The 25,417-nt window shown below is 39.0% G+C and overlaps 1 protein-coding gene across 1 annotated transcript in view; it reads left to right on the top strand.

Annotated features, from left to right (window-relative positions):
* ADAM12 (ADAM metallopeptidase domain 12) overlaps nucleotides 1-25,417 on the top strand; it is a gene marked incomplete at its 5' end in the record, with an annotated part of 183,204 nt that overhangs the window by 103,000 nt on the left and 54,787 nt on the right. The window contains 6 exon segments of the mRNA XM_084526031.1: nucleotides 1,600-1,676; nucleotides 13,150-13,327; nucleotides 18,121-18,186; nucleotides 19,095-19,166; nucleotides 20,178-20,347; nucleotides 21,659-21,743. Of these exon segments, the coding sequence (XP_084382157.1) occupies nucleotides 1,600-1,676; nucleotides 13,150-13,327; nucleotides 18,121-18,186; nucleotides 19,095-19,166; nucleotides 20,178-20,347; nucleotides 21,659-21,743 (648 nt within the window).

Below are 25,417 nucleotides of genomic sequence, written 5' to 3'. Positions count from 1 at the left end.
CTGGCAGCATAAGAGCTCTGAACTGCATCTCTGCCTTGTACTTAATTTAAGTGACATGAATAAAGCTACTTTGTATTTGGTTTTGCACTGTTTCAAGGTCACTGTATGAAAGTCAGTATTTGTTTGGAGGGGGTTATTGTTTTTTCTCTCTTACCAACTGGATGAATGTAGCTGACAATATTAAAATAAAGTGAAATAGTTTACTCATGCTGAAAACCTTGACATCCACAGCAATTGTTACTGAAGTGTCTAAAAAGTTGGATGACTTCCTCCATTTCATTGTCGCTTTATCCTTGCTAACAGGTTGCTGGCTCTTTATGAGCACTGGTGATAAAGATACCCAAGAGTAAAACACTATTACCCTATTTCTGTCATTCTGATCACCGAGAAAAGCTATTGAGACTTGTATTAAGAAAGTCAGATATTGCTGTGCTGTGTTCAGTTGCTCACATTAGAAATACAAATGCTCTAAACAAATATTTTTCATGGTATAACCTCATTTGCAGAAAATATATATCTGAATCATTCCATCTTGCCCAGCGTTTTCACGGTTATTGCTTTCTTTAACAAAATCAAAGTGGTCTTTAGAAGTCTGCTATGTGAGGCTTTGTAAGTGAAAACCATGCCCCAACACTGAAAAGGTTAATTAATGCAGCTAGATAGATGTGAATGAACCAAGTAATAAAAAGGCACAGTGAGGTGACTGTCAGGTTGAAGCATGAGTGATAACTTTCCCTCGCACTAATAAGATAGGAACCTTTTACAATGGTATTTTCAGTTTCCTTGTGGCATTCAAAGGAGCCATGAGAAAAGAAATGCTGGACGTGACACAATCATTGCTTTCCAGTCTGTCACATAATTGGGAATGTAATATAACCTTTAGTCAACAATAAAATTAACCTTGATTCCAGACAGATACGTGTATGTGCTGAGAAAGTATCTCTGTTGTGGGTGCTTTTGCAAGCAGTGGATTATTAAGGAAATACAATAACCTAGCCACAAAATGAAATTGGATTGTTGCCTCTCAAAATAGAAGACCTTCTTATTCGTGGTTGCTCTTAATAACATGCAGCCACTTAGCTGGGTAATTCAATAAAAGATTTCCTTTCCAACTTGCTTCCCTTCCTTTCAATCACTCTGTGATTTTTTTCTCAAACTGTAGGGTTGGAATTAACTTTTTTATACCTCCCTTTATACATTGCTACCTTTATTGATGTACACAGATATGAATGATCTTATATATAAATATGTGTGTCTATAGAAAGTAGTAAAATGTGACAGCTGATTTTTTCATCTGATTCATTTTATAAAATATTCTATATTGAAGCTTTAAATAAAATAAGAGAAAAACATGGGTCCCATTCTCTATGGTATAAACACACCCAAGGTTTCCATTTTGGAACCCCTTGGATTGTTGATTCAGTGAATATTTAGTGGGTCAGGAAAGATGCTGTCAGTGTACTTCTGAATGTTGAAGCCTGAAATTGAAAATAGCTTTGAGATACAGGGGTTGGAAATCCATGAGAAAACAAGACGGCAACATAATATTCTCTCTCTCTCTCTCTCTCGCTCTCTTTTTTTTTTTTTTTTTTTAATCAGGGTCACTGCTATTACCACGGCAATGTACAAGGGTACCCCGACTCGTCAGTCAGCCTCAGTACCTGCTCTGGACTCAGGTGAGCCAAAGTTTTAGTAATGCTTGAGCTCCTTAATAAATCATCCTAGTACCCACAAGGTTTCTGTTTTACCTTTTTAAAAATGTGCCAAAATCTATTTTTCAAATGGTCCTACAACCTCTGTAAAATCATTTATCTTGTTGCTCTGAAGCGAAAAATGGAATAGAAAATGCAAAATCGGGGTTGCCCATTTTAAGGCTGGCAGTGCCCCATGGCCCTGTGGCCCGCAGGCCAGTCCTCCTGGTCCTCAGAGCTGTTTTATGAGCAAGGGCAGGACTGCTTGCAGCTGTGAACGGATGCATCAGCCAACAGCCTAGCCATTAGGAGGCTTTGCTTTAGAAATGTGGCTGTGGAGCTCAATAAACAGCGTTCATGGCAGGTATGATGCTCAGCATTAGGATTTTAGCCACTTGTTAACAGAAAAGTAGCAGATTCATGTTGCTGAAAAGAAAATCTCTTCTGAGCTGGAGAAAGGAACAGGCTGACAACATTTTAAATACACAATGGACACAGTTCAGGAAACAATTATCTTCCTTACTTGGACAATCAGAGAGTGGTATTTACTCACAGAGCTGTTCCAAATCACTGTAATTAACTGTAAATTGGCTCTAGTGTTCTCCCTGGAAAACCCAGTTTTCCTGTCAGGTTTCCAGCTGTCGCAACCTTTTCTGAGTTTGTTTAATTTATCTACAAACAGCATGAGTAGCTGGAGTCTTTTTTCCCTTGATTTTGCATTTTGTGCAATAGTGGTATTATCAAGGCTATTATACCAGAGCTCTGGAATGGAGAGCTGCAGAGAGAACAGTTTGTTACTACGACACCTCTCCCTGTTGTTTGCTGTAGTGGGTTGGGTTCCAGTGGCTCATTCCCATATGGAGAGGGATTTTGGGGGCACTGCAGTACGTATCAGGCGTATTCCACAAGCTTACTCTAATTAACGCTTTGCATAGAGCATGGCAGCCTGCATTCACCAGTCATTCTTTATATGCAAAAATATGATGCAGTGCTTTAAGCAATGCATGGGTAAAGGGGTTGCATTGCTGCAAGGTCCACAGGGAAAATGTGCGCTGTGTGGGAAAGGGTCTGCACCAGTGTCTTGTTCCAGAGCTACCTCATAAATTAGGAATGCTCAGGACAAATGACTCTTCCCCACAATAAATGCATGCTCTTTCTTCTCTAATTTGCTCGTTCTCTTTTTACAAATGTTGAGCTCACAGAGTCTTTTCCCAGTTTTAGGTAGTAAGATATGTCAAGGCAACATATGCTGGCAGAGACATTTTTCTCTCATCTGGCACCATTGCAGATTAATCCTCAAAGTACAAGCCTTTATTAGGCTCCTTCCCCATAGAGAAAGCATAGCAGCATCTTTTTCAGTGCAATTTTCATGACAACTGATCTTTGGCTCTAGCAGGAGAACTGAGGATATATCTCACTATCCATGCCCATTTAACTGCTGTGTTCACTGCTGAGGTTGTTCAAGAGAGCATCTATGAGCGATAACAGCATGCGATAAGGGTGCCTGTTGAGTTACTCCACAAAACTCATTTCACAGCCTGTAGCCAATAGTAATAGCTCCTAGTCATCATCTGTGCTTGATTTGAGCCAGGGGTGTCTAGTTGTAAAGCTTCGTAATGCACTGCCAGCTTCTTGAGCCATCCAGGCCCTCTCTTTAAAGCTGGTTGGGAACAAAGGGCTGAAATGGCTACGCTGAGGCCCTACAGCTCTGAGCACCTTTCAGAACATGGCCCACAGGTCACAATATTCCTCTCCCACCAAAACATTACTGTAGCAATGCATCCTTTGAGAATTTGGGTGGAAAGTTTTACAGCATATGATCCAGTCTAAAATAACACGAGGAGAAATAGGACACTTCAAAACTACTGTACAGCTCACTTTACTGACACCTTTGCTGCTGTTGGATCTTGAAAGAATAATTATGAATAGGATAGGATAAGATGGGATGGGATGGGATGGGATGGGATGGGATGGGATGGGATGGGATGGGATGGGATGGGATGGGATAGGATGGAACAGGATGGTGTCCTCTCCCACCAGCTTGGTGGAGAAGGGACTTTTCCCATTTCATGGTAAGGACAGCAAGCTGCAGGGGTACACAATGAGACAGCGTGTGGCTGCATGGCCCGGGAGAGGACAGTCCCTGGGGCAGCCATTTCGCTGGCAGCAAGAACTGGAAGGAAATGCTGGTCTCCTTCTCAGGGAGGCTGTTCCTGGCTTTGTGACAGTTTTTAAGTGAATTGGACAAATCTCTCTGTCTCGGTTTCCCCATCTGTGAAATTCATTTAATGATTCTTACCTACCTCACATGGCTGTTACATGAGGGTAAAGTTTAAATGTCTGAAAAGCATCTAGTGAAAGGAAGTGCAAGCTGTTAGCTCACTGAAATCTCAGAGCACTAATATCCTCCCGCTCCTGTTAGACAGGCACCTTGGGCATTGTTCCAGGTGAGGAGGGGTAGGAATAATCATCTGTTCCCCCAGATTAGAAGAGTTCATTAAAAGACATGAAGCTAGTCATAAAGAAGAGGTTCCACATTTTAGCTTGCTCTGAAGCCTGAGTGCTCAGCGGTAGTCAAAGAAGCAAAAAGGATCATAGGAATTACTGAGACAGAAATAGAGGATAGAACAAAACCCCTCATTACCACTTTATAAATCCATAGTGCACTCACATCTTGAATTCTGCATGCAGTTCTTGTTTTTCCTTCCCTATCCCCATCTCAGAAAAGGAAGCATTATATCCATTATATATGTAAAAGATACACAGAGGGGCAAAAATGATGATCAAAGGTATGGAACAGCTTTTATCCAAGGAGGGAAAATAGACTAGGATTTGTCAGTTTTGAAAGGAGATGACGGTGAAAAAGGGTATGATAAAATTAGGTTGAATGTCATGCTGGAGAAGGGACAATTACTGAATATTTTCTATAACCCCCAAATTAGGAGGCATCAAATGAAATTTTAGAGCAAAGGAAAGTACTTTTCTATCCTTCCTATAATGAAGTTGTGAAATTCACTGTAACAGGTGGGTGTCAAAGGCAAAAATATCTGTAGATTCAATACATGATGAAACAATTTGGGGAGAGGAGCCTCTCCAGGACTGACAAACCCAAAGGTGTCCCTGACACTCATGCTGCCAGAGCTGGGAATACCTCCTGGAAGGTGTTTGTTATGTTCTTACATTTTACCCCTAAGTATCTGCCACTGGCCAGAGGCAGAGGCAGGGTGCTGGGCTGGAGCAGCCCTGCTGTCAGTTAATATGACCAATAAGTTCTTACAGACACGGTTGGGCATTTGACACGTTGTTAGCTTATAAATACAATGTGATTAGCCTGCCTGTCACAAGATACAGGAAGAATAAAGTGTGAAATCTGCAAACTAAGACAGATTTGACTAGTTTATGTTTTTCAGACAGGTAGAGGAGTGAAATATAAAGATAACTGAAAGGTAGACTCAGTTCTGTTAAACACAGACACCCACATACTCCAGCTATGTTACATCCTCTCAGGCACAACATTCGAGTACCTCACTTCACATAGGATTGCAGTGGCATAAATACTTGGATTGACACTGATAGCAGCCTAAAATGCAGGTTAGAGGGGAATACAATCATGCCACAGTCTGTGTCCTGCTGGCTCCTCTGGAGGAGGAAGAGGTGAATGGTGGAGAGGAGACAATATATGCTGAATGTACCAAAAGGGAACAATGGGTAATCAGGATTTCCGGGGCTTCCATCTGGATAAGAAAGCCAATTAGATTGTCAAAGCTTGTGGGAAGGTGAAGGGGAAGGTGACCAACCAAGTAAAGTCATTTCCTTCCTGTCCTGTGGAAATGCCCTTCTGTTTATCTAGCTCAGAGGCTCTTCAAGTATTTAACAAATAATTTTTGCCTGCAGACACCACACACATCTATGATAAATTTGTATACACCTGAATGATTTTTCCCCTATTACTTTCTCTGAGAGTGCAGGAGCTGGCACATACACACAAAAAAAGCAGCCTGAAGAAGAGCACAACCTCCATGGTCTGTGCTGAAGGCCAGGGGCTGGCAGGGGGACATGCAGGCCCAAACGCACATACTGAGTGCTTGCTCAGAGACTCCTTGGTACTTTAGGGATACAAATCTCATAGGAAGACTTTTCTTTCCAAAGCAACAGAAAGCTCTTGAAAATCTTAAGACTCTCTCAGCATTACCTAATTGCCAGATAATAAGCCCATTCACATGTATAAAAGTATTCAGTCATTGTACGTCCCCATCAGTGACTGAAAGATGCTGTGTCCATGGTGACAGCAATGGGAATATGGCTGCAGGACACAGTAATTATTAATGGGATTACATAGCTATGCCAAATGAGGCCGCCAATACTACAGCCATCCATTTGTCAAATGGCCTGGCCAAATTCACTGTCCCAGACACAGTCAGCTGAAGAAGGGATTTAAATACGGCACTCCAGACATCAACTATTTAACAATGCAATGGAAGTAGGAAACCAGTGAGGGAAAAAAAAAATAATAATAATAATTCCTCATACCTCTTCAAGCATATTTTCCCCACAGAAGGAGAGATTTCATCCAAAAAAAGAAGTTAGAAGAAAATCCCAACTGAGAAAAGCCTGGGTTTGGATGTGTGCTTTCTCTCATATTTTCTGAAGAGCTTTTAGTTCATGTAAACATCTCACATGGTTTGTAAGTTATCTGACCGTGAAACTACTGGAGGTTTTGAGCTTTACATCAGAAAGCATTCAGTTTCTGGGTTTCATGGCTTCTGTATTCTCTCTGTTTAAACGGTAAACTGCTTGTGGATCACTTCTTTGATCTGAGATGAACATTATGTCCACTCTTTGACAATACTTTTTGCATACAGTCCCTGGGTACACGGTAATGCCCCAGGCACCACTGCTGCTGCTAGAAGTATAAGAGATGATCCATATCTGGTCATTTGAGCCTGCCCTTTCTCCCTCCAGTCTGTGTCTGACAGGATTCATTTATGTATATATAACATACACTACTATATAAAAAATAATTGAGATGTAAATAATATTAAAAATACTTATTAATGTATTAGTAATAATGTTTTAAATTTATATGTAAATGTGTATATATATATATATATTCATACATTTTATGACTTGAAAAAGTCCCAAACCTCAAGGTGATGTTCAAGTTTAAATCAAGCTTGCTTTTATGGCTACACCATTTGCTTCATAATGTTATAAAATGTGCTCACTAGATGGGTAGCGATGCCAACATATTTCCTTCTTCAGTTTTCTCTGCTGTCCTTGGTCTGCCTCGTCATCCTCCCAGTTAAGCTCACATGTGACACTTTCTCTGATAACACAATTGATGTTTCTTGCCACCCAAGTGTGGACAAGGAATTGCATTACCCTTTTTGAGTCGGGTAACGCCCAGCTTAAATTCCAGGCATCAGTTGCAGACCAATATGCATTCACTCTGGACACATCTGTCTTGCACTGAGAAAGGATTAAGTGCATGCTACAGTAGTCTCTGGGTATGACTACATTTTCGACGCTGTGCTATAGAATATATTCTCAGGTTAATGAAAGGCATTGGCTGGAATAAAACATGTATTTGACTAATGATGTGTCTGAGAGAGAACACCTCTACCACTACTGCAATATGTGAAACCAATGCTACTGCTCTAACCTCCCTTTGAGATGCTAGTGTTTGTTGATTTGGGCCAGACTTGTTGTTTTAATAGAATTCTGATGTGCAGTATACCAGTATAATGGTATTGCTTGGGTCTCATGTGATGCTCTTCATCGACAGATCATTATTTTGTGTGCTTACTAAAATTTAACCCATTTTGCAGGTGAGGAGCTGATGCAGACAGAGGTGAATTGCTTGGCCAAGGCTGCATGGGGGACATTGTTAGAGACAGGAGTACTTCTGCCTCAGGAGTACAGTTCCCATTCTCTGTATTTCCCAGTCTTTTAAATTAAATAAAGACCAAACCATTTGGAAAATATCTAAAGAGTACCTAATGTATTAGAAGGGAAAAAAAAAGTCTGTCCATCATCTTGCTCAGTTATTCCAATAGTACATGTATTTAACTGCAACTAACTAAACCAGGCTAAAAGTGAAGGTTTTATTCACTACATTTTTCTCCCTCTTTGTTTGTCTGCTTTCATGCCTGTGAATTTGTTAGACACATAGCAAAAATAATTAAAAATGCCCCACCACTTTATGGGTCGCCTTCTGATATCACACACATTGAGAAACACTGCAGTGAGTAACTGCTGTACCTCTGTCCAGGGCAGCTGGAGGGCAATTCTCCAGGGCCACAAGGCTCCACTTCTGTTATCTATGCAGACAAAACTCACTGAAATCTGTGGCAGAACTGTGGGATCTGACCCTTTTCTTTTGAAGCTGTACCATTAATTGTGAAATGGAGACTATATAGATCTTTAAGTAGCACAAGAGTACTGCATGGTCTTTCACTGGGGACAGAGGCAGACTCAGTGTCAGTATGTGGTGTGAAAGCACGACAACTCTAGTCTAACTAATTTCTTACAAACTGAAAACATCTACATTCCTCTTCCAGTGGTAATAGGGCTTTTTATTATTATTGTTTAGAAATGAGTATAACTTTGTGCTTCATTAAAACCAAATGGTTAATTGCATTCATGAATATCAGATTTATTGATTTACTTAACTTTCCTCTTATACTACAGCAGAATAATATATCACAGTTTCATGTAATGCTGTCCTAGCCAAGTTTTACTTCAGCATCACAATTTCTCAGACAAGTATGCATTGATGGTTTATGTTGGCAGAGCCTTTGCTTCTGCTGACAAGTTGGAAAAGAAAAATCCCATTTATATTTTGAGATTTCCTAAAGCCTATTGATTTATGAAATACGGCTGGCCTTGCATTAGGTTTTGTTTCGTTTTTTCTTCTTTTTAAGAGAAAAAAAATATCCCATTTGTTTTTATTGCTGATTTAAGTAAAGGATTTATTCTATCAAATTGCATTTCACTAAATGAGAGATTCCTGGCAAGGTAAACAGCAAAGTAATAACAAATTCATTACTTAAGTTATGTTTTAATTTCTTGTTCTTTGAGATGGACAGAGAGTTCCCATCATAGCCCATGCCATTTACATGGTCCCTGTGTGTCCACGTGGCATATAATGGTGTATAGTAGGCAAATACCAATGAGTTGTTCATGTTTAGAGCTGATTAGCAGCAAAGTGGATGTGGTTTATTCAGTGCTGAGCACCAGACATGAGCAGGGTTCAAACCCTGTTGAGAAGCAGAGTAAAATATTAGCTCAGGCTCAAGACCACACTGAAGCTGCTTCCAGTTGGCTCAAAGCCTGTGAACTGATGTCTGGACATGCGGTATGGTATAGATTTTATTTTTCACCCTCTCTGCTACTGGTGATGAAGAGGAGAGCTTGATTGTTTTAGATAGGAATTAATTTGTCTCTTGTCTTTCCTGCTTAGCTGTTTTGGGAGATCTTTCTGACTTCCCGGTATCACTGTATTTTGGGACTAGAGAAAATACAGGTGCCGTGAGTTAGATACCTGGAGACCAAATAAAATATATTATATATATATATACATATATTATTTTTTTCCCCAAATGTTTATAAGCTTTGGAATTCTGGTAGTCTTTTTCCTGATAGAGGCAATGATAGACATCTCACAGATTTCTCCAGAAGTTTGTCTTAAAGAATAGTTGCTGCTTGAGCGTTCACAGAGCTGCTGGAATCCCTTTGGAGTTCCTTGTGTCATTTTTGGCTGGGGTTTTTTAGTTTAATATACTGTCTGCCTTTTTTGAAAAACATTGTATTACTTAACATCAATGCCTCCTGAAAAAATGGAGAACTCGCCCCATCTTGGTCTTGGGGGAACATAGGCTGCCTCAGGAGCATGCGAGAACAATGTACAAGACAAATACACAGAAGCAGCATAGGAGTAACAGAGGCTTCTGTGAAACACCTGACAAAAAAGTGGGGAAAAAAAAAGCAAAAAAAAGCAATTATGGATTTATTTTATTTATATCAAATTTTCAGTAATGAAAGACTGGTAGGTGTTGTTCATCTGATCCTGCCACACCAAAAAAGAAACTGTCATTTTTGACCAGTTGCATTTTTAAGGTGCTGTGCTTGGCAGTGATCAATGGGGGAAAATGCAATTTTAGGAAAAGAAAATTAGTGAAAAACAGAGAGCTGGCCAAGATAATTCATATTTGATATTCATTATCTTATTACAGATGGTCACAAGCCAGGTGCAGATATCCTGTAGGCAGCACTCAAAGGATAAAGGTGCTTTAAATGAAATGTATACTTTCCTTTATGCTGAATCTGCAGATTTCTTTTTTAGCATGGGATTTTTTCATATGTAAAGGATGGCAGTGTTCTTAAAGGCTCATGCTGTCCCTTGGGATGGGAGTTTCAGTGACAAGTTGAATAGGCTGCCCTAGCTCTCACATGCTCAGTAGAAAACAAAATTAATCACTCTGGTGTCTGTGTTCATTTGTCCATAACCCCTGCAGCAAAAGAAAATGAGAGGTAAAGGAGTTGTTAGTTAGTTTAGGCAGTAGCTGGATGTACTAGAGGGTGTGCTGGAAATGTGGCATTCAGGGTATTTTGGCTATGAACTCTTGAAACCAAGATGTAAAACCCAGTAAGTAAGCTTTATCTAGCAAAAAGATACTATCAAGTCTTGCCCACTTTAGTATAAATAATTAAAGAAAAAAAATATATATTTTTTTTGAGCTTAGGTTTTAAGCAGGATGAAGTTTAATATTAAAAATAAAACCTACACGCTTATATGTTGTTTTGGAGTTGTTAGTAAAGGGAGATGGCCAGGCTGGCCCATTTCAAACAGTGACTAATGGACTTCAGCCTCCATCGCTGGTTCCAGCAGCTTCCAAAATAAAATGATTAATTACACAAGGGAGAGACAACCCTTACTTGATTATGCTGATTATAGAGTTGATGATTATTGGAGCAAAGAGGATATATTGTCAGAGCTTCCTAAATTCTTCAGGGAATAAGGCAGATCTGAAAATAATGCCTTAGAACTGTAGGGTGTAAGGTTACCAAATCACAGGGCAACCTGCTTGGAGGTCTCTCATATGTCAGTCATGCTATAGCATATCCTAGCTATAGCTACAAGGGTTGCTGTGATAAATCAGGCCTGATTTTCCAGCTATCATTCATCATACACAGCATGCCTTTGTGACTGGTATATTACACATCTTACCTGGTTTGCCAAGGGTCCTAAGGAAGCTGCAGATGGAGTATTAGAGACTGATTCTTGTTTCAGAAAAAAAGTGTGCTTTCAGTAAAGCACACTTCTTTCACTGGAGCTATTTCTGTGAATGCTGTTGCACAGCTTTCGTATTACTGTGGATTGCCAGTCTTTCCCTCAGACTTCTAACTATTATAGTTCACAGTGAAATGGTCATTTGTTGGCTTGGCTGAACTGATGAGAAGGATGTTTTGCAAGAAATGGGCTGTCAGCTTGGAACTAAAGTTTCAGTTAATTGATTAGGAGTTTCTTCATCATATCTTTCTAAGTCTTGAATAGCTAGGGCAGCTTTTTCCAGATAATTTTATTTTTTATTTTTAAATCAGTCTTTATGGTGTCATTAACCTGCTCCTGGCTACTTCCTCTTTTTCTTCTTTTTTTTTTTTTTTTCTTAAAGCCTTCTGCAGAATTTTATGGAGACACATACTGGTCTCACAATGGTTGTAGTACCTCACCTTTGCTGTAGTACAGACAGAAATAAGAAGAGCAGATGTCTCCTATAAAGAAAAAGAAAAAAAAAGGAAAAAAAAAATGAAAGAAAAAAAAAGACAAACTAATAAAATGTAGCCAGCTATGAGCCAAAAATAATAGCTGTTTAGCAAAGTGTAGAGATAGTATAGAGCAATGTCTAGAGAGGAATTGAGGAAGAACACCTTGGCCAATTAAAAGTTTCATATGATTTTTCTGTAGATTGTAATGGTACTGCTGAAACTTTGCCAGTACTCAGGGATTTATGCCTTCCTAATTTAAAGACTTGGAAAAATCAGTAGTGCAGTGCACTATGCAGTGCATTTTCCAATTGATAAATACCTCACACACTGTATAAGAAAATGCTTATCCATAGTTAACAACAAACAAATGGGTTTTAAAAGGTCCATTACTTTGGTCACATAATTACCCAACAAAAATGGATATCCAGTTAAATGCAGAAATTATCTAGGACTCTCCTGTGTGGTGTGTGCTTGGGATATGACACTTGTATATTAGAAACTGAATGATAAATTCTTTTCTCTCACATTAATTTCTACCTGAGCCCTGTCTCTAAACCTAACCTGTGTCTTCTTACGGTATCATGCCATTTGGATATACAGCATAGCAGTCACTTACTCTGTGCTGCTTCCTCCAGCTGACTATTAATTCAAGTGGTATTTTTGGAAATCATCCTACTTTATGCCATATATTTCCAGAAATCTTATTCCCAGAATGAGCAGACCATGGACACCCATGCCACGCTATTGGTTCTTCTTGTGCTCAGCTGACAGAGCATCTCTGTAGCCTAATGCCAGCAGGAGGAACTGAACTCGTTTTACTGTAGCAGTTCAGAACAATCAAGCAGAACCCAGCACAAGAACCCAAGAACAGCTTCTATTTGGTCTGGAGTATACAGGCAGTGTATTTTTTGGTAAGGAGACAACACATGAAGCCTAGAATTGGCTACGTGTCCCAGAGTCTTCCACAGGTTTCTTGGAACAAGGTGTTGAATATCTTTCTAAACCCCTATTTCCTCTTTGCATACTGTAGCTGACAGTAATGTGACAGGAGTGCTTCCATTGTTAAAAAGTCTTTGAGATTCTCAGCAGATGATATTACAGTAAAATTATTATTTGGGGGAGTAAAATACATTAAACAGGAATCCACCAGTTAATATATCTGAGTTTCTTTTTACTGTCCCATGATGTAAAGCTTAATAATCCTTTTTGATACATCTTTCATCTGGCAGATGTGATGCTTGCACCAGCATTTGGTTTAAAAGGTATCTGCAGATCATAATGAATTCTTTTTCTCTGTACCTTTTCTTATAAAAGCATTTCACCACGCTTTTGTTCACTACTGTTTGCAACCGGTCCTCAGAAGCCCGCACATCATTACTCTAGTAAGCAATGGCAATGCATCACTGGGAGAATGGAAAACACATAAAATACAAATGTAATTTTGCTCTACAGCACAACACTTCAGAAGAGGAAAATTTTCTTTGAGCCATTCCTTCTTGTAAGGTGCAGTGTGCTGCAGTGACAAATATACAGCTTTGATGTTTCCTGCTCCACCCGGCCATGACATTGTAAATCAGCATTTTTCTTTTTCGTATTCCGTCATTATTAAAACGTGTTGTAACTTTGTTGAAGACAAACATAGATTCATTTTTGAAAGCCATGCATCTTACTCTGTTCTCTTGTGCTACAGGGGAATTATTGTATTTGCAAACAAAAGCTACATTCTGGAGCCAATAGAAGGTGCTACGACTGAACACAAGATCTACCGAGCAGAGAACTTGAAAATAGGTCCAGGATCTTGTGGCCACCAGTTGGATATCTCCACCACGAGGTCTCATGACACAACACACCATTCTCAAGCTGGCAGGGTAGGTGGATTATATAGTTTTACACTAAGTACCTTTCTGAAAGCATCTTCACAACCATAAATATTTGTTCCAGCCTCATTTCCTATATACCTACTGAGCAAACCACTAAACCATATAGTCATCTTGTGTTGATGATATGTACTTAAGAACATGCATAAATTTAATCATACACTTACATGATTTGTTAAAGCTTTATTGCTTTTTTTTTTTGCTCTTGCATTGTATTTATACATTCTTTCTGGTAATGAGATGGCACAGAAGTTTGTGGTTTCAAATTATGGTGCTATATTTTGGTTCATGTATGATTATAGCAACAATTTATGAACCCATAAGAATGCTAAGCAAGGTCTGGAAAAGTTCTTGCCCACCCAAGATGGAAAAGAACATGATAGCTGTGATGCTTTGCAAATAGTGTTTTAAAACCTAAATGAACCTTTACGTTCTAGAAGGAAAGTATCTTATGCAGACAAAACAAATTCTCACCATATTATTTTACAGAAGTATTATTGTAATTGTTTTAATGTAAGAAGAAATGTCCTTAATGTGAAATGCATCTAGCTCATGGAAACTAGAAAATGAAATGAGCTGAAAACCAGGAAGAAGAAATACTACAATAACTTCATGTGCATTTTGGAAGGGGATTGTAGAAAAGACTGCTTCAGGTGTTCAGAAATTCTACAATGTTACAAAGCTGGCCTCAAAATTTATTATCTGTCACATACTGGGGTTTATAGTTAGGTGTACTACTAAGCCTTCACATTGAGTTAATTGTTAAGGAGAGCAACCTAAATGGCATCACCAGATTTTATTTATGTAGTAGAATTAAATTATTTTATACTTCAGGAATATTAGGCATTATCTGTCCAAATTTCTTTTTGTCTAAATGAATATTGCATTAGCTATTACATCTACAACTTTATTGTCTTATATTTTTTCTCAGAATGTATGAACTCACTAAGATTGAAAATATTAGCATTAGTCTGTGTAAGCTTTGTTTATACTTTCAGCTCAAACATTCTCTGTTAATGTTCCCTGACATCATATACATATATGTGACATGACCTTTCTGTTCTTTTTGGGAAACATGGCAGAACAAAGCCATGGCCTTCCAGTTTGTCCTTCTATAAATGCAACTCTACCAAAATGGGCTTCCTTTCAATGAAGCTTCAAATATAGGGTCCTACACTATGCCAGAGTGTTTCTGTAGATCCTACAACAACCTAAAAAAAAAAATGTATTTTCAAATTATTTAATGTGAATAGGAAAGTTCTTTTCACATCTTTATTAAGGTTTGCCCCCAGATGTTTGGGACTTTGCAGAGGTAATCAGAGTAACACAAGGAAACTGAAAGAAAAAGCATGTGTATAACTAGCTGATGCAATCAAAACAATTTTACAATTACCTTCATGGTTCTCACATTTTGTTGATGGCTTCAAATATATGTCAAATTTCACCGTAAATATCTGAAAGATATTCTTGCTGTGGTTCACTGGACGTAATTATAAAACCTGTCAACAACCACATCATAGAGTTAGGTAAAATACATATCATGAGTATGCTGGATACGCTTTTAATGTATGAATTCTGGAAGTTGTCAAATGTAATGTGTGGACTGAATTTTCACATTTCAATGTTGTCATCAACTAAGCAAACTGTCAGGACACACTGAATAAGAATGAACTGCAAAATATGGAGACACAAGGCTGCTTCAGATTACACTGGGTCAAAGAAGTAAGCACAAATCCAGCATCAGGTTTAGGGCATGATGAAAAATTTAGGTTTCTCGGCAGGTTTTGGGGGAGCTGTTTTTTTGCTCTTTTTTTTTTTCTTTTTTTTTTTTTTATTTCCCCCTGAACCTTCACTTCAGATACCTACACTAAATGCTTATTGAGCAGAGCCAAAATGTTTGATCAATGTATCACAAATTTAGACTAGTCTTTAGGTTAGATTTAAGTACAAATCAATGATGGAACAAACAATAAACTCAGCTTCCCAGATCCAAACAAGAAGTTTAATAAATCAAAGCAAATAACACAGCAGGTGTGTGTAGACACAGTTTTCCCTGTTAGAGCTGTGTCTCTATAAGTACTGGGTTATGTTACAAAGCAGGGGACCGTCAAATTGCAGCTAGGAGCATGTCTTCCAGTTGAGCTCCATTGAGACAGGACCCTACAGAAAGCAAGTCTAGTGTGTAAGGCAGTCCCTACAGTATGGCTTTTCTCTGTAGCCACACAAAATAGCCATTTGTGTGGTCCTGGTAAATCCCAGAACAGCTGTTTTGGGGAATTAGATCACAGAGAAGGAGAGAGGCTGCAACATTGTGCCGTGAATCTAAGCAATGCCAATTCCCAGGCAGGAGAGCACAGGGAATATATGGTGGCATAGGACAGCAGTTTTGCAGTAGGATCAGGTATGGAAGAAGCAGAGGAGCAGGACAGCAGTCAGCTGAACAAAGCGTATTGTCTCCCATTGTGAATACCTGTCATAGCTGTATTATTGACTCTTCATTTTAATTCTGAGTGATTCAATCATTCAATGGATTGTGCATTGATGCAGTAGGCTGCAGAAACCAAGCTGAAATAAGTGATAATTAGGTACATTTTATAAATAAATATCATATCCGAGGAATACACATAGCCTTTGGGCAAATCACAGGAAAGGATTCGTTATGTAAATCAGTCACCGGAGGCTTATATCATTATACCTTGGTAGTCAATTTCTCTCAGGCTAACTCTCTCCGGTCCAAACAGTCTTATTTTTGGTAAAAAATGAATGGCTTGCTGACTGGTGTAACAGAGCCTTCTTATATCTTTGCACCTGGATAATCATGTCTCATTTTTTTTTGCTTTTCATTTCGAAGAAGACTAGAGGCATCTTGGGGTATGTCTCTAATCAGGGATGCATAATAAATTTCAGGTTTATATTAGACATTCAGTGTCTGAGAGACCAATTCTGCCACAAACAAAACCCATATGGTCATTTGCCTTCCGTGGCATCTCACTCATGTCCAATATTTTGCAGAGAGGTGAATCAAGCTCTGCCTAAAGCCTGCAGGTTCAGCTGAGCTCTGTAGAGATGTGGCAGGCCCTTTACACTGCACCTGCTGCCATTACAGAAGCAGCAGGAACAGATGTGCTGGCTGCTGGTGTCTGTTTCCCATCCAGCACACCACCAGGCACTGCCAATGCCCTGCGTGGCAGAGGAGGCATGGGTACATGCACCAGGTCCATGCACACACCATGTCCCCATGATGGAGACAGTTGCCTCCAGCAGAGCCAAAGAAGATGACAGGGAGCTCCAGTACCAGGAGAAGGTGTAAGAATACCTACCCATGTTAATTTGCCAGAGCCCCCGATGAGTGTAATCCTGCAAAGTGTTTGTACCATTGATGCTTAGTTCATTAATGACAGCTTCTAGTGGTTTCACAGTTCAGAAATACCATCCAAGTGGAACTTAATATTTTTCAATTCCTGTAGTTTAAAGGTTGTGTCACACTATTAAATATGAGTTTCCTAGTGTTGGAAAGTTAGAGTTACCGAAGGTTAGTTACATCTGGCACTTTCCTCTAAACATAATGTTTCTTGTAAAACATTCAAAATCATCAATCTGCAGATAACAAAGAGGAACACTTTGCTAATGTGAAGAAAACTTTGTGAAAGTTGGCTGGAAGGTGATGTCCAGTACTGACTTAGCTTCATAGGGGATTGCATAGTTTGCCTTGGAACACACTGTTTGCTTTTGAAAGCTTTAGTCATGTTTTAGGTTAAAGAGCACTAGTACAGTTTGAGACATCATAGTCATTAGTAGGTCATACAACTGCTTAAGGTCCTTAAGTTCTGGCACGAAGATCACACATACTGCTGGGACCTCTGTTCCCTAACTGTTTTATTCCAGAAACAAGGGAGGAATAATAGAATAGATGTTCAGCTGGTGTAAATCACAGAACTTCCACAGACAATAGGTCACTTTAAGTGACAATAGGTCACTTAAATTTAGGGCAGCAAATGAGCTGTCCTATGATTAATAGCCTTAAAAAATCATTTAATTTTTTTCAGTGGTCCTTTTGGAGCTAAGCATTATGATTTTTTTGGACCTGCAATCAGAACTGCAAGTAACGCGACATGCATGAATACACAGATGCAAAATTAAATGTAGGCTATTTTTAAAGCATTATAGTTTGCTTTCCCAGACACTGACAGTTTATTTAGCTGTTTTTGTTTTGTTTTGTTTTGTTTTGTTTTTCTGTAGTTTTGTTCTCTTTTTTTTTCTTTTTTTTCTTTTTTTTTTTTTTCCTACACAGTTTATAAGTAGACCACTTGATTGATACTCAATATTCCTTTATTACTTTATCGTGCTTTACTTGATATCCCTCTACAACTCATTTTTCCTGGTTGCCCATTTGTCTGTTGCTTGAAATGTTTGCTAAAAGTTATCTTATCATTTCTTTAAATGTACCTTGGAAATAGCAAAGGTCTTTCTGCTGGAGATGATATTCTCCTGCGAGGAAAGATAACTCAAACATTGCAGCTGCAGAAACCTGAAAGGTTGAGAGACACTGTGCAACACTTTCCTGGTTGCTGTGATCAAATCCTGGTTGTACAGGTCTTTTTTTGCAAGCACCACATGGACATGAGGAGAAGGAATGCAATAAGAAATTGTACACCATGAAACCTTTGGAAGTATGAGATGTTGTATATCTCCTCTTGCAAAAACTTTGTTTAAATGAGGAAGAGCTGATTCCAAGGGTCACATTGAAACAACAACAACTAAACCTTTTTCATCTTCTTTGGCAGTACAAGAGGGAGACTCTGAAGACAACAAAGTACGTGGAGCTTGTTATTGTGGCAGATAATCGTGAGGTAAGAGACTTAAACATAAAAATATATGGGAAGCACAGGTGGGAAATGGGTTTCCACGGGATTGCAAGTAATGTGCTTCAGATAAAATATTGTAGTTTTCACAAGTAATGCTTCTAACCTAATTAAGGCTAAGCAATGGAAGGCACTATTAAGATAGATGACTGCTAGTCATTTGTAAATGTTTTTTGCAATATTTTGTAAGGAATTTGGCACTCATAGATAACTGGGATGTCTGGCAGTAATTCAAGACAAGGCAAATAAAAATTCACAGCCCAGGATTTCCTTGAGCTGGTTAAACCATTGCATTTCCTGCCTGCCCTTGGTGTGATTGTCACTGTTCAGAAGATGCTGTACGATCCTGCATTTCCTTCTGAAGCAGTACTGTACCATCACATTGCACAAAGCCTTTCTGACAGTTTGGAAGCAGAGCTTCAAAAAAGGAACCAGGACAGGCTGTACAGATGTGTTTCAGTAAGCTGAATGGCAACCAAAGATGAGAAGGCTTGCTTTGAAATATTTTGCTACTTACATTTTTGTTTGTTTAAAAAGATGATGGTCTTTCACTCTCCTTGAACACAGCTCATTAGGGAATAACAATCACTCTGCTGCCAAAATAGCTAACAGAAGAGCCCTTTCTTTTTCACAAAACCTCAGTCCTAGAAAGCTTGCTATGTAAGACTTAGGGATTTTAAAATCTTTCTACGAAGAACAAAATCCTCTCCCATAGCCTGTGTTTATTCTGAGGCAGATATCAGTTCCATGAAAGCCAGGAGAAATCTGCCGTTGTCCTTTGCTTGCTCCCTATAATCCCCAAACATCACTGACAGTGCCATCAAGAGTAAGGTGGATGCTGGGGAGAAAAGCTGCTGTATTTGTGCTGCTAGTACATTGATCCTTTATTTTCTAAGTTTCAGAGACAAGGCAAGGATGTGGAAAAAATTAAGCAGAGGCTGATAGAAATTGCAAACTATGTTGATAAGGTAAGAACATGAGGATTATTCCACTTTTTCAGAAATTACTGCACATTCTGAAGGACATTGCTGTGAGATTTATGTCTGTCTTATTAGTATAAATTAAGAAAGCTTTTAAAGCTTAAATTTGTACCTCTATGAAAAGAAAGAGCTCGACTCAGATTTACTGGTCACGTTTCTAGTATTTCCTTTCATACTACAGGCTGTCCCTGGCCCACACTCCCAGTGTGCCCACCACACTCAGACCATCTCCTTACACACCCAGCTGATGCCGTGCAGGTGCAAAACATGCAGCTGAGAACCTGGCCTCTGTCAATGGTTCACCGCCTGCCATCAGCCCATCAATAAGAGCAATGTGTGTTTTCTGCTGCCTCATTTGAGTGAACACACCTGCTGTTTTCCTAATGCCCCAGTATCTCAGGGCAAGGTTTCTCTCCAACCACTAAAAGCAAAATAATGATAATAATAATAATAATAAAATAATAAAGTTTATTTTAGATGTGTTGCATGGCCAGAAAAATTAGGAATGTTGTACTCAAATTATAGCTAAGGGAGTCTAATTTATCTGAGAACTTATCAAGTGATGCTTCAAGGACAGTAACTCAAGGAGAAGCGTTCGTGATTAAAAACAAGCTGCTGAAGGTACCTCCACCTCTTCTGTAATTGTCTTGCTGACTTATTACTGGAAGACAGGCATTTATATGTTACCTGCTCAAAATTAATTTTGCATGTTACAATATATTTATGTTTCATGCTTAATTTATGCTCAACAAATGGCAGTGTTATCCAAATGGCTGTAATGCATATAAACAAGACAAAGATCTAGTATATGCTTTTCTCAGACTGTCAGCCAAATCCAGACTTGATCAATTCCTGAGTCCTTCTTCACATTACTCTTACCTTAGAAATGTTATCTCTGCATCATCAGTAACACTGTGCCTGCTCCCCCCTCACAGCAACTGTGTGATAATAGAGTAGCCAACAGCTCTATAATTGTTTTTGTTTCTGTTTTCTCATTAGTTCTACAGGCCACTGAATATTCGAGTAGCCCTGGTTGGAGTGGAGGTGTGGAACGACATGGATAAGTGCTCCATTTCTCAAGATCCTTTCACCAGCCTCCATGAGTTTCTAGACTGGAGAAAGCTAAAACTACTACCTCGTAAACCCCACGACAATGCACAGCTAATAAGGTAGAGTTGATGCCAAATCTAATATTGGCTGGTATTTCAGTGATGTGAGAGTAGCTGTACTGTATTCTTCTTCGGTTGTCTAAACTGTTGGGATGACTATCTGTGATCCTGAGGGTTTGTCTTTCCCCTCCACAAACACAGAAGTGCTTTTCATGGCCCTACAGCAGATGCTCCAGATAAATTTCCTTTAACAGCTCTGCAATAGCTGTTACTTGTAGGCATTTCCTGAATACAACATGCATGGAAATCTAGATGTATAATAAGCCAATAAGGACTTTGGGCATGAATTTGCAGCCGGTTTAAGGTGGTCTCAATCTAAGCTGTTATTGAAAAAGGCAGTCCTGCCCTCTCCCTTAAAGTAGAGCTGAGGCGGTATTATTGTCAAGCAGATAGTGATATTCTAAGGTCAGGTTGGACAAGACTTTGAACAACTTGATCTGGTGGAAGGTGTCCCTGCCCATGGCAGTGGTTGGACTAGGTGATCTTTAAGGTCCTTTCCATGCCAAACCATTCTGTTTTTATGATCTGAATCCTGCTCATTCATAGAAAGACATCAATAAAATTAAAAATGCGGTCTCAATCAGAAAATTAATTTGAATTTGTGACTTACAATTTAAATTATATACATCATTTACCTTGCTGCTGTTTCCTAGATTGAACTGAGTAAAAATGCTCAAATCAAAAGCAGTCTAAAAAAAAAAAAAAAATAGCACCTCTTTCTTGATCCAGGTATTGTTTTGATCAACCATACTATAGACAAAAACAGACCACATGTCTTAGTAATTAAAAGGAGCTCACTTTATTCATTGCATAGATATTCTGACACTATCTGTGGGGGAATAGAGTGAGTCACTCTAAACTGTCACAAAGTATTTTATTATATGTTTTAATACTTTGTTTAGAATGATTAAATTCTATGTTTTGTATTGCAACAAGTAGCACATAAGCTTACATTAAAATAAGCCTTCCTTGAGCTAGAGACAGTATTTTTCTGTTTGCGTTTCTATTCCCAACATCAATCAGGAGAAAAAGAAAGGAAGAAGGGGTCTTGTTACAGCAGTAAATCCAAAGGATGGTGATCAAATGGATCTTTCTCAGAGCAGGGTTGCTGTCATTGTCAGTTTGGCAAGTTGGCATGACTAATCTGTGCTTTTCATTGTTTTCAACCTGCAAATGTCTGGAGCTGACACATTTGAAACAGGATCTTTGTTTGAGACTGGCAGAAACACAAGACTGAAAATAATAAGGGTGGTATCTTGGCACCGAATGTTGATTCTGGGATTCTTCTTTTCCTTTTTCGCCCTCCTGCAGCGGGGTGTACTTCCAAGGGACTACCATTGGCATGGCGCCCATAATGAGCATGTGCACTGCAGAGCAGTCTGGAGGGGTCGTCATGGTAAGTGGTAAAAGCACAGCGCTGGAAACTGGCCCAAGTGGTGCAACATGATCTCACGTGTTGTAGTGCTGTATTCTGTACCAGCACATCAGCCCCTTTTGTTCCATTTTCAGTCTGAATTATCTATATCTACAGGCAGCTTGCATGTAAAGTTTTTAACTCATAGTTTCCATACTGAAAAAAAAATAATAATAAATATATATATATATATATATAGTATTAAAATATAGCACGACCTCTTTGCAAGAATCTTCTGCTCCTACTGATCATTAAATCAGGTGAAGAGGTGCTATGAAGGATGAGAACCAGAAGACGTATTTGTTATGCACCTGAGTATACTAGTGTTACAGGCAACAACAGTCTACCCTGAATCTTTCATTATATCGATTTTATTCTGGATTTACAGAGTTCCCTGTGTAAGACCTTACTTTCCATCTTTGTAGCACAGTGGTTTTGTTACATTGCCAGACAACAAGCACAAACAATGGCAGCATTTATTCTACCTGAATGTCTCTCAGAGAATATTGCTAGTAATGCTGTTGCTCAATGCTACATGTAATGAACAAACAAATAAACATTTTAGTCAATTTCTGCTACTAACTCTGGAATACTTCCATTTAGAAAAAAAAAAAAATAATAATTTTGAACAGTGTTTTTTAAGGGTGAGTGAAAGCAGTTTTGAATTAACTAAGCTTTTCAATTCAAGTACTTTAAATAAAATTAGATGTGGACTCCAAGAACTTGCAGGCTACTAAGAGGCTCAGCTGGTGGCCTTAGAGCTCAGCTCCAGAGCAGAAAGTAATGAAGCCCTACAAACCTCATAAATTTTGTCTACTTCTGAGTTCAGCTTGGAAGTGCTGAAAGCCCTTATTTTTTCTATGGTTTTGTCTAGGCTTTCCCCACATTAGCTGATCCAGCCATTCTCTCCAGCTCTGCTGGATGCCTCAGTTACACATCCCTATGTAAACAAGGTGGGAGTTGAGAAATGCACATTGCTCTCAGAGTTTGCATGGTCTCAAACCTCCCAGTTCTTTGAAGCATCATGGAGCCAACCTGGAGCCCAAGACACTAAGGTTTTTGCCTCAAGATTAAGTGGAGTAGTCCCAGAGATACAGTCCCTTGAAGCCCCTGCATTTTTTGCTTCTCAGTGAACGTGGAAGCTGAGGTTGGTCCACACGCAATGCAGGGCTCCTTTGTGGTCTCTGGGACAAGTAGGCAAGAAGCCAAGCTGAGGCAATTTATGCATTCATGAAAGATGATGTATTGATGATCTAGACTGGGAGGATTTATGAGGTGAGTGGGAAAGATGAAGAGTAGGTAAGAGTGGGAAAGAACAATCAAATAAGTTGGAGAAAGTCATCAAAATTGTAGAAAAGACGTAGGCTTAAGTCTCTTGGCAGCTTTAGAAGCTGAGTCTCTAGTCAGTGTTTGTTACAGCTTCTTGCTGGGTACCTGGGGGCTAGATACAAAAGAAAAAGGAGGCAAAGAGGAAGGAAAAGCTGGGGGAGCCTCCAGACGCACTTCCAAATCTTGGCAAAGGCATAGATGAGTCAACCAGCCCCATTTTATCCATTCCTCCCTCAGGGTAGCAGTCACTGCTTCGGCTTTATCTGCAGAGATGCTCTTAATGATGCCCTTAATGATGACTTGTTTGGTCTTTTAATTTATAGCATAAACTTTAAGATATGCTACAGTATTTTTCTGCAAAGCCAGTCCTCCTCACTGTGGAAACTGGTGTTTTAAGCAGAAACAACAGAAACAGCAAAATCATTCCAATAACAAGAAAACAAGAATCAGCATTTCTTTAAAGTATTCTCAGGGCTCTGACAGAGAACAGACTGATTTATATGTCCAGGAGAAACCCGGTGTCTGCAGAGAAATTGTAGCCAGGCCACAGCTTCAGTTGTTCAGGGGAGTGTGTTGTTTCCCAGAGATTCCCACCCTAGTGAATTGAAACTTCTGAGGTGCAAATTAATCCGATGCTTGCACATCATAACTAGAGATGTTTTCCTTCTTCAGGCAAATCCTCAAAAGGCAGCCAAATCCAAATAAGCAAGCACTCCCTCCAAAACCTGGAAGGGCAGCTGTCCAAGCTTTCCCCCCAGATTAGCAGAAGCTAATTCATGTATATCCAGAAAAGTCTTGATACCTACCAATACATACAGACAAAAATTTTAAGTCTGCAAGATGTGCAAATGAAATAGTGAATAACTTTTAGCCTGGGAGGCTTTGGTGCTCAAACATCTCAACATTGAGCTACTGAACATTTAGTCGTTGTTATCATTTGACCAGCCTCTTACCCATCCCTCTCCAAACACCCAACCCCAGAGAGTTCCTCACTTTGAAAACTGTTCTAAAGAGTTCTGAAGGAATAAACAATGGAATAAGTGCATGAGAAATAGCTTCTGAATGTAAATCTGGAAAGAGTTGACTGTGTGTGATCTGATTTTCCTGACTGTTTTGCAGTTACCCACACCTATTATACGATCTAAATTCCCCTGTCTGAGACCCTGCCTCTCTCTATTTTCTGTAGGGCTGAATTCTCTCGGCGATAGGTGATCCCCTCTTTCACACTATTTAACAGAAACTCAGGGTGGGAAGAGTGCACATCTGAGTACGAGACAGTTTAGGTGCATCAGGAGCATTATCATTTTATTTCACTGTGATGGTTCTGTTGTGTTTTTTACAGACCAAACACATTTTGACATTAAAACAAGCCTTTGACATATGCTTCAGTCTTCGTTCTGTTGTTTCTAAACAAATTCATGGATTTAAAATTAAGATGTCACTGAGTTGCAGTAACATAACATAGAGTTTTCTTTCATGTCAAATTTCTATTGTCTTTAGTGGGAATTTAGGTTAAGCAACAGCTGTGGTACAGGGGCACTTCACTTTTCAATGAATAGCTTACATGAAATAAAAGAATATTTCAGAAAACTTGCACTTTTACAACTGAGTGAACCTACTTGGGAAGTACCAGTGTCAGGTCATCTAGCTGTAGGTGACAGACTTTATTATTGAGGTTTGAACTGAATCCCAGTGGAATGAAGCAGAGTTCAACTGAAAGCAGCTGCATCTTTTGTGCAACAGCTTATAATGTCTTAACAGTAGTTGGTTGCTTATTCAGTGGTTGTGAAACTGTTTGGTAATGACTTTTACTACTTAAGTTAGCTTTAAAAGACCTTGGTGGAATAAATCAGTCACATTGCTATTCATTTCTTAAGTACTTGGGAAACTTAAATGGTCTCAGTATCAAATGGGACATGTCACTGTTTGTTTTGATAATCTTCATTTATGCTGTTTTCAAATAACCTCTGTTGCTGAGACATCACATTCCTTGTTTTAAAAATCCTCTCTAGAAACTGATAAAATTGCATTCCAAGTGGATCTGAGCAAGTAATGAGAACCGCATGGGCTGTAATAAATTGTTTGCCTATTCAAGACCCAAATTACATTTCAGATCATTTGTTGCTCTAGTTCTGGAGTGGACTGTGTGAACTCTTCCTTTTATTTTTAATTGCCAATATTGGAGACACTTAAATGAACAAAATCCCTTTGCAGTAAGCAGAAAAGAAACTGGCAAATTGAAGAAAAATTGAGCTCAGTTTGTTGTCTGTGTAGGTGGTTCAAAACTCAGAGGAATTTCTGAGTCTGGACAACATTGCACTAATTTT

Source organism: Aythya ferina, assembly GCF_964211825.1.
Source record: "Aythya ferina genome assembly, chromosome: 7".
NCBI lineage: Eukaryota > Metazoa > Chordata > Aves > Anseriformes > Anatidae > Aythya > Aythya ferina.
Note: the sequence above shows the minus strand (reverse complement) of the source record. Positions and strands in the feature narration are given on the sequence as shown.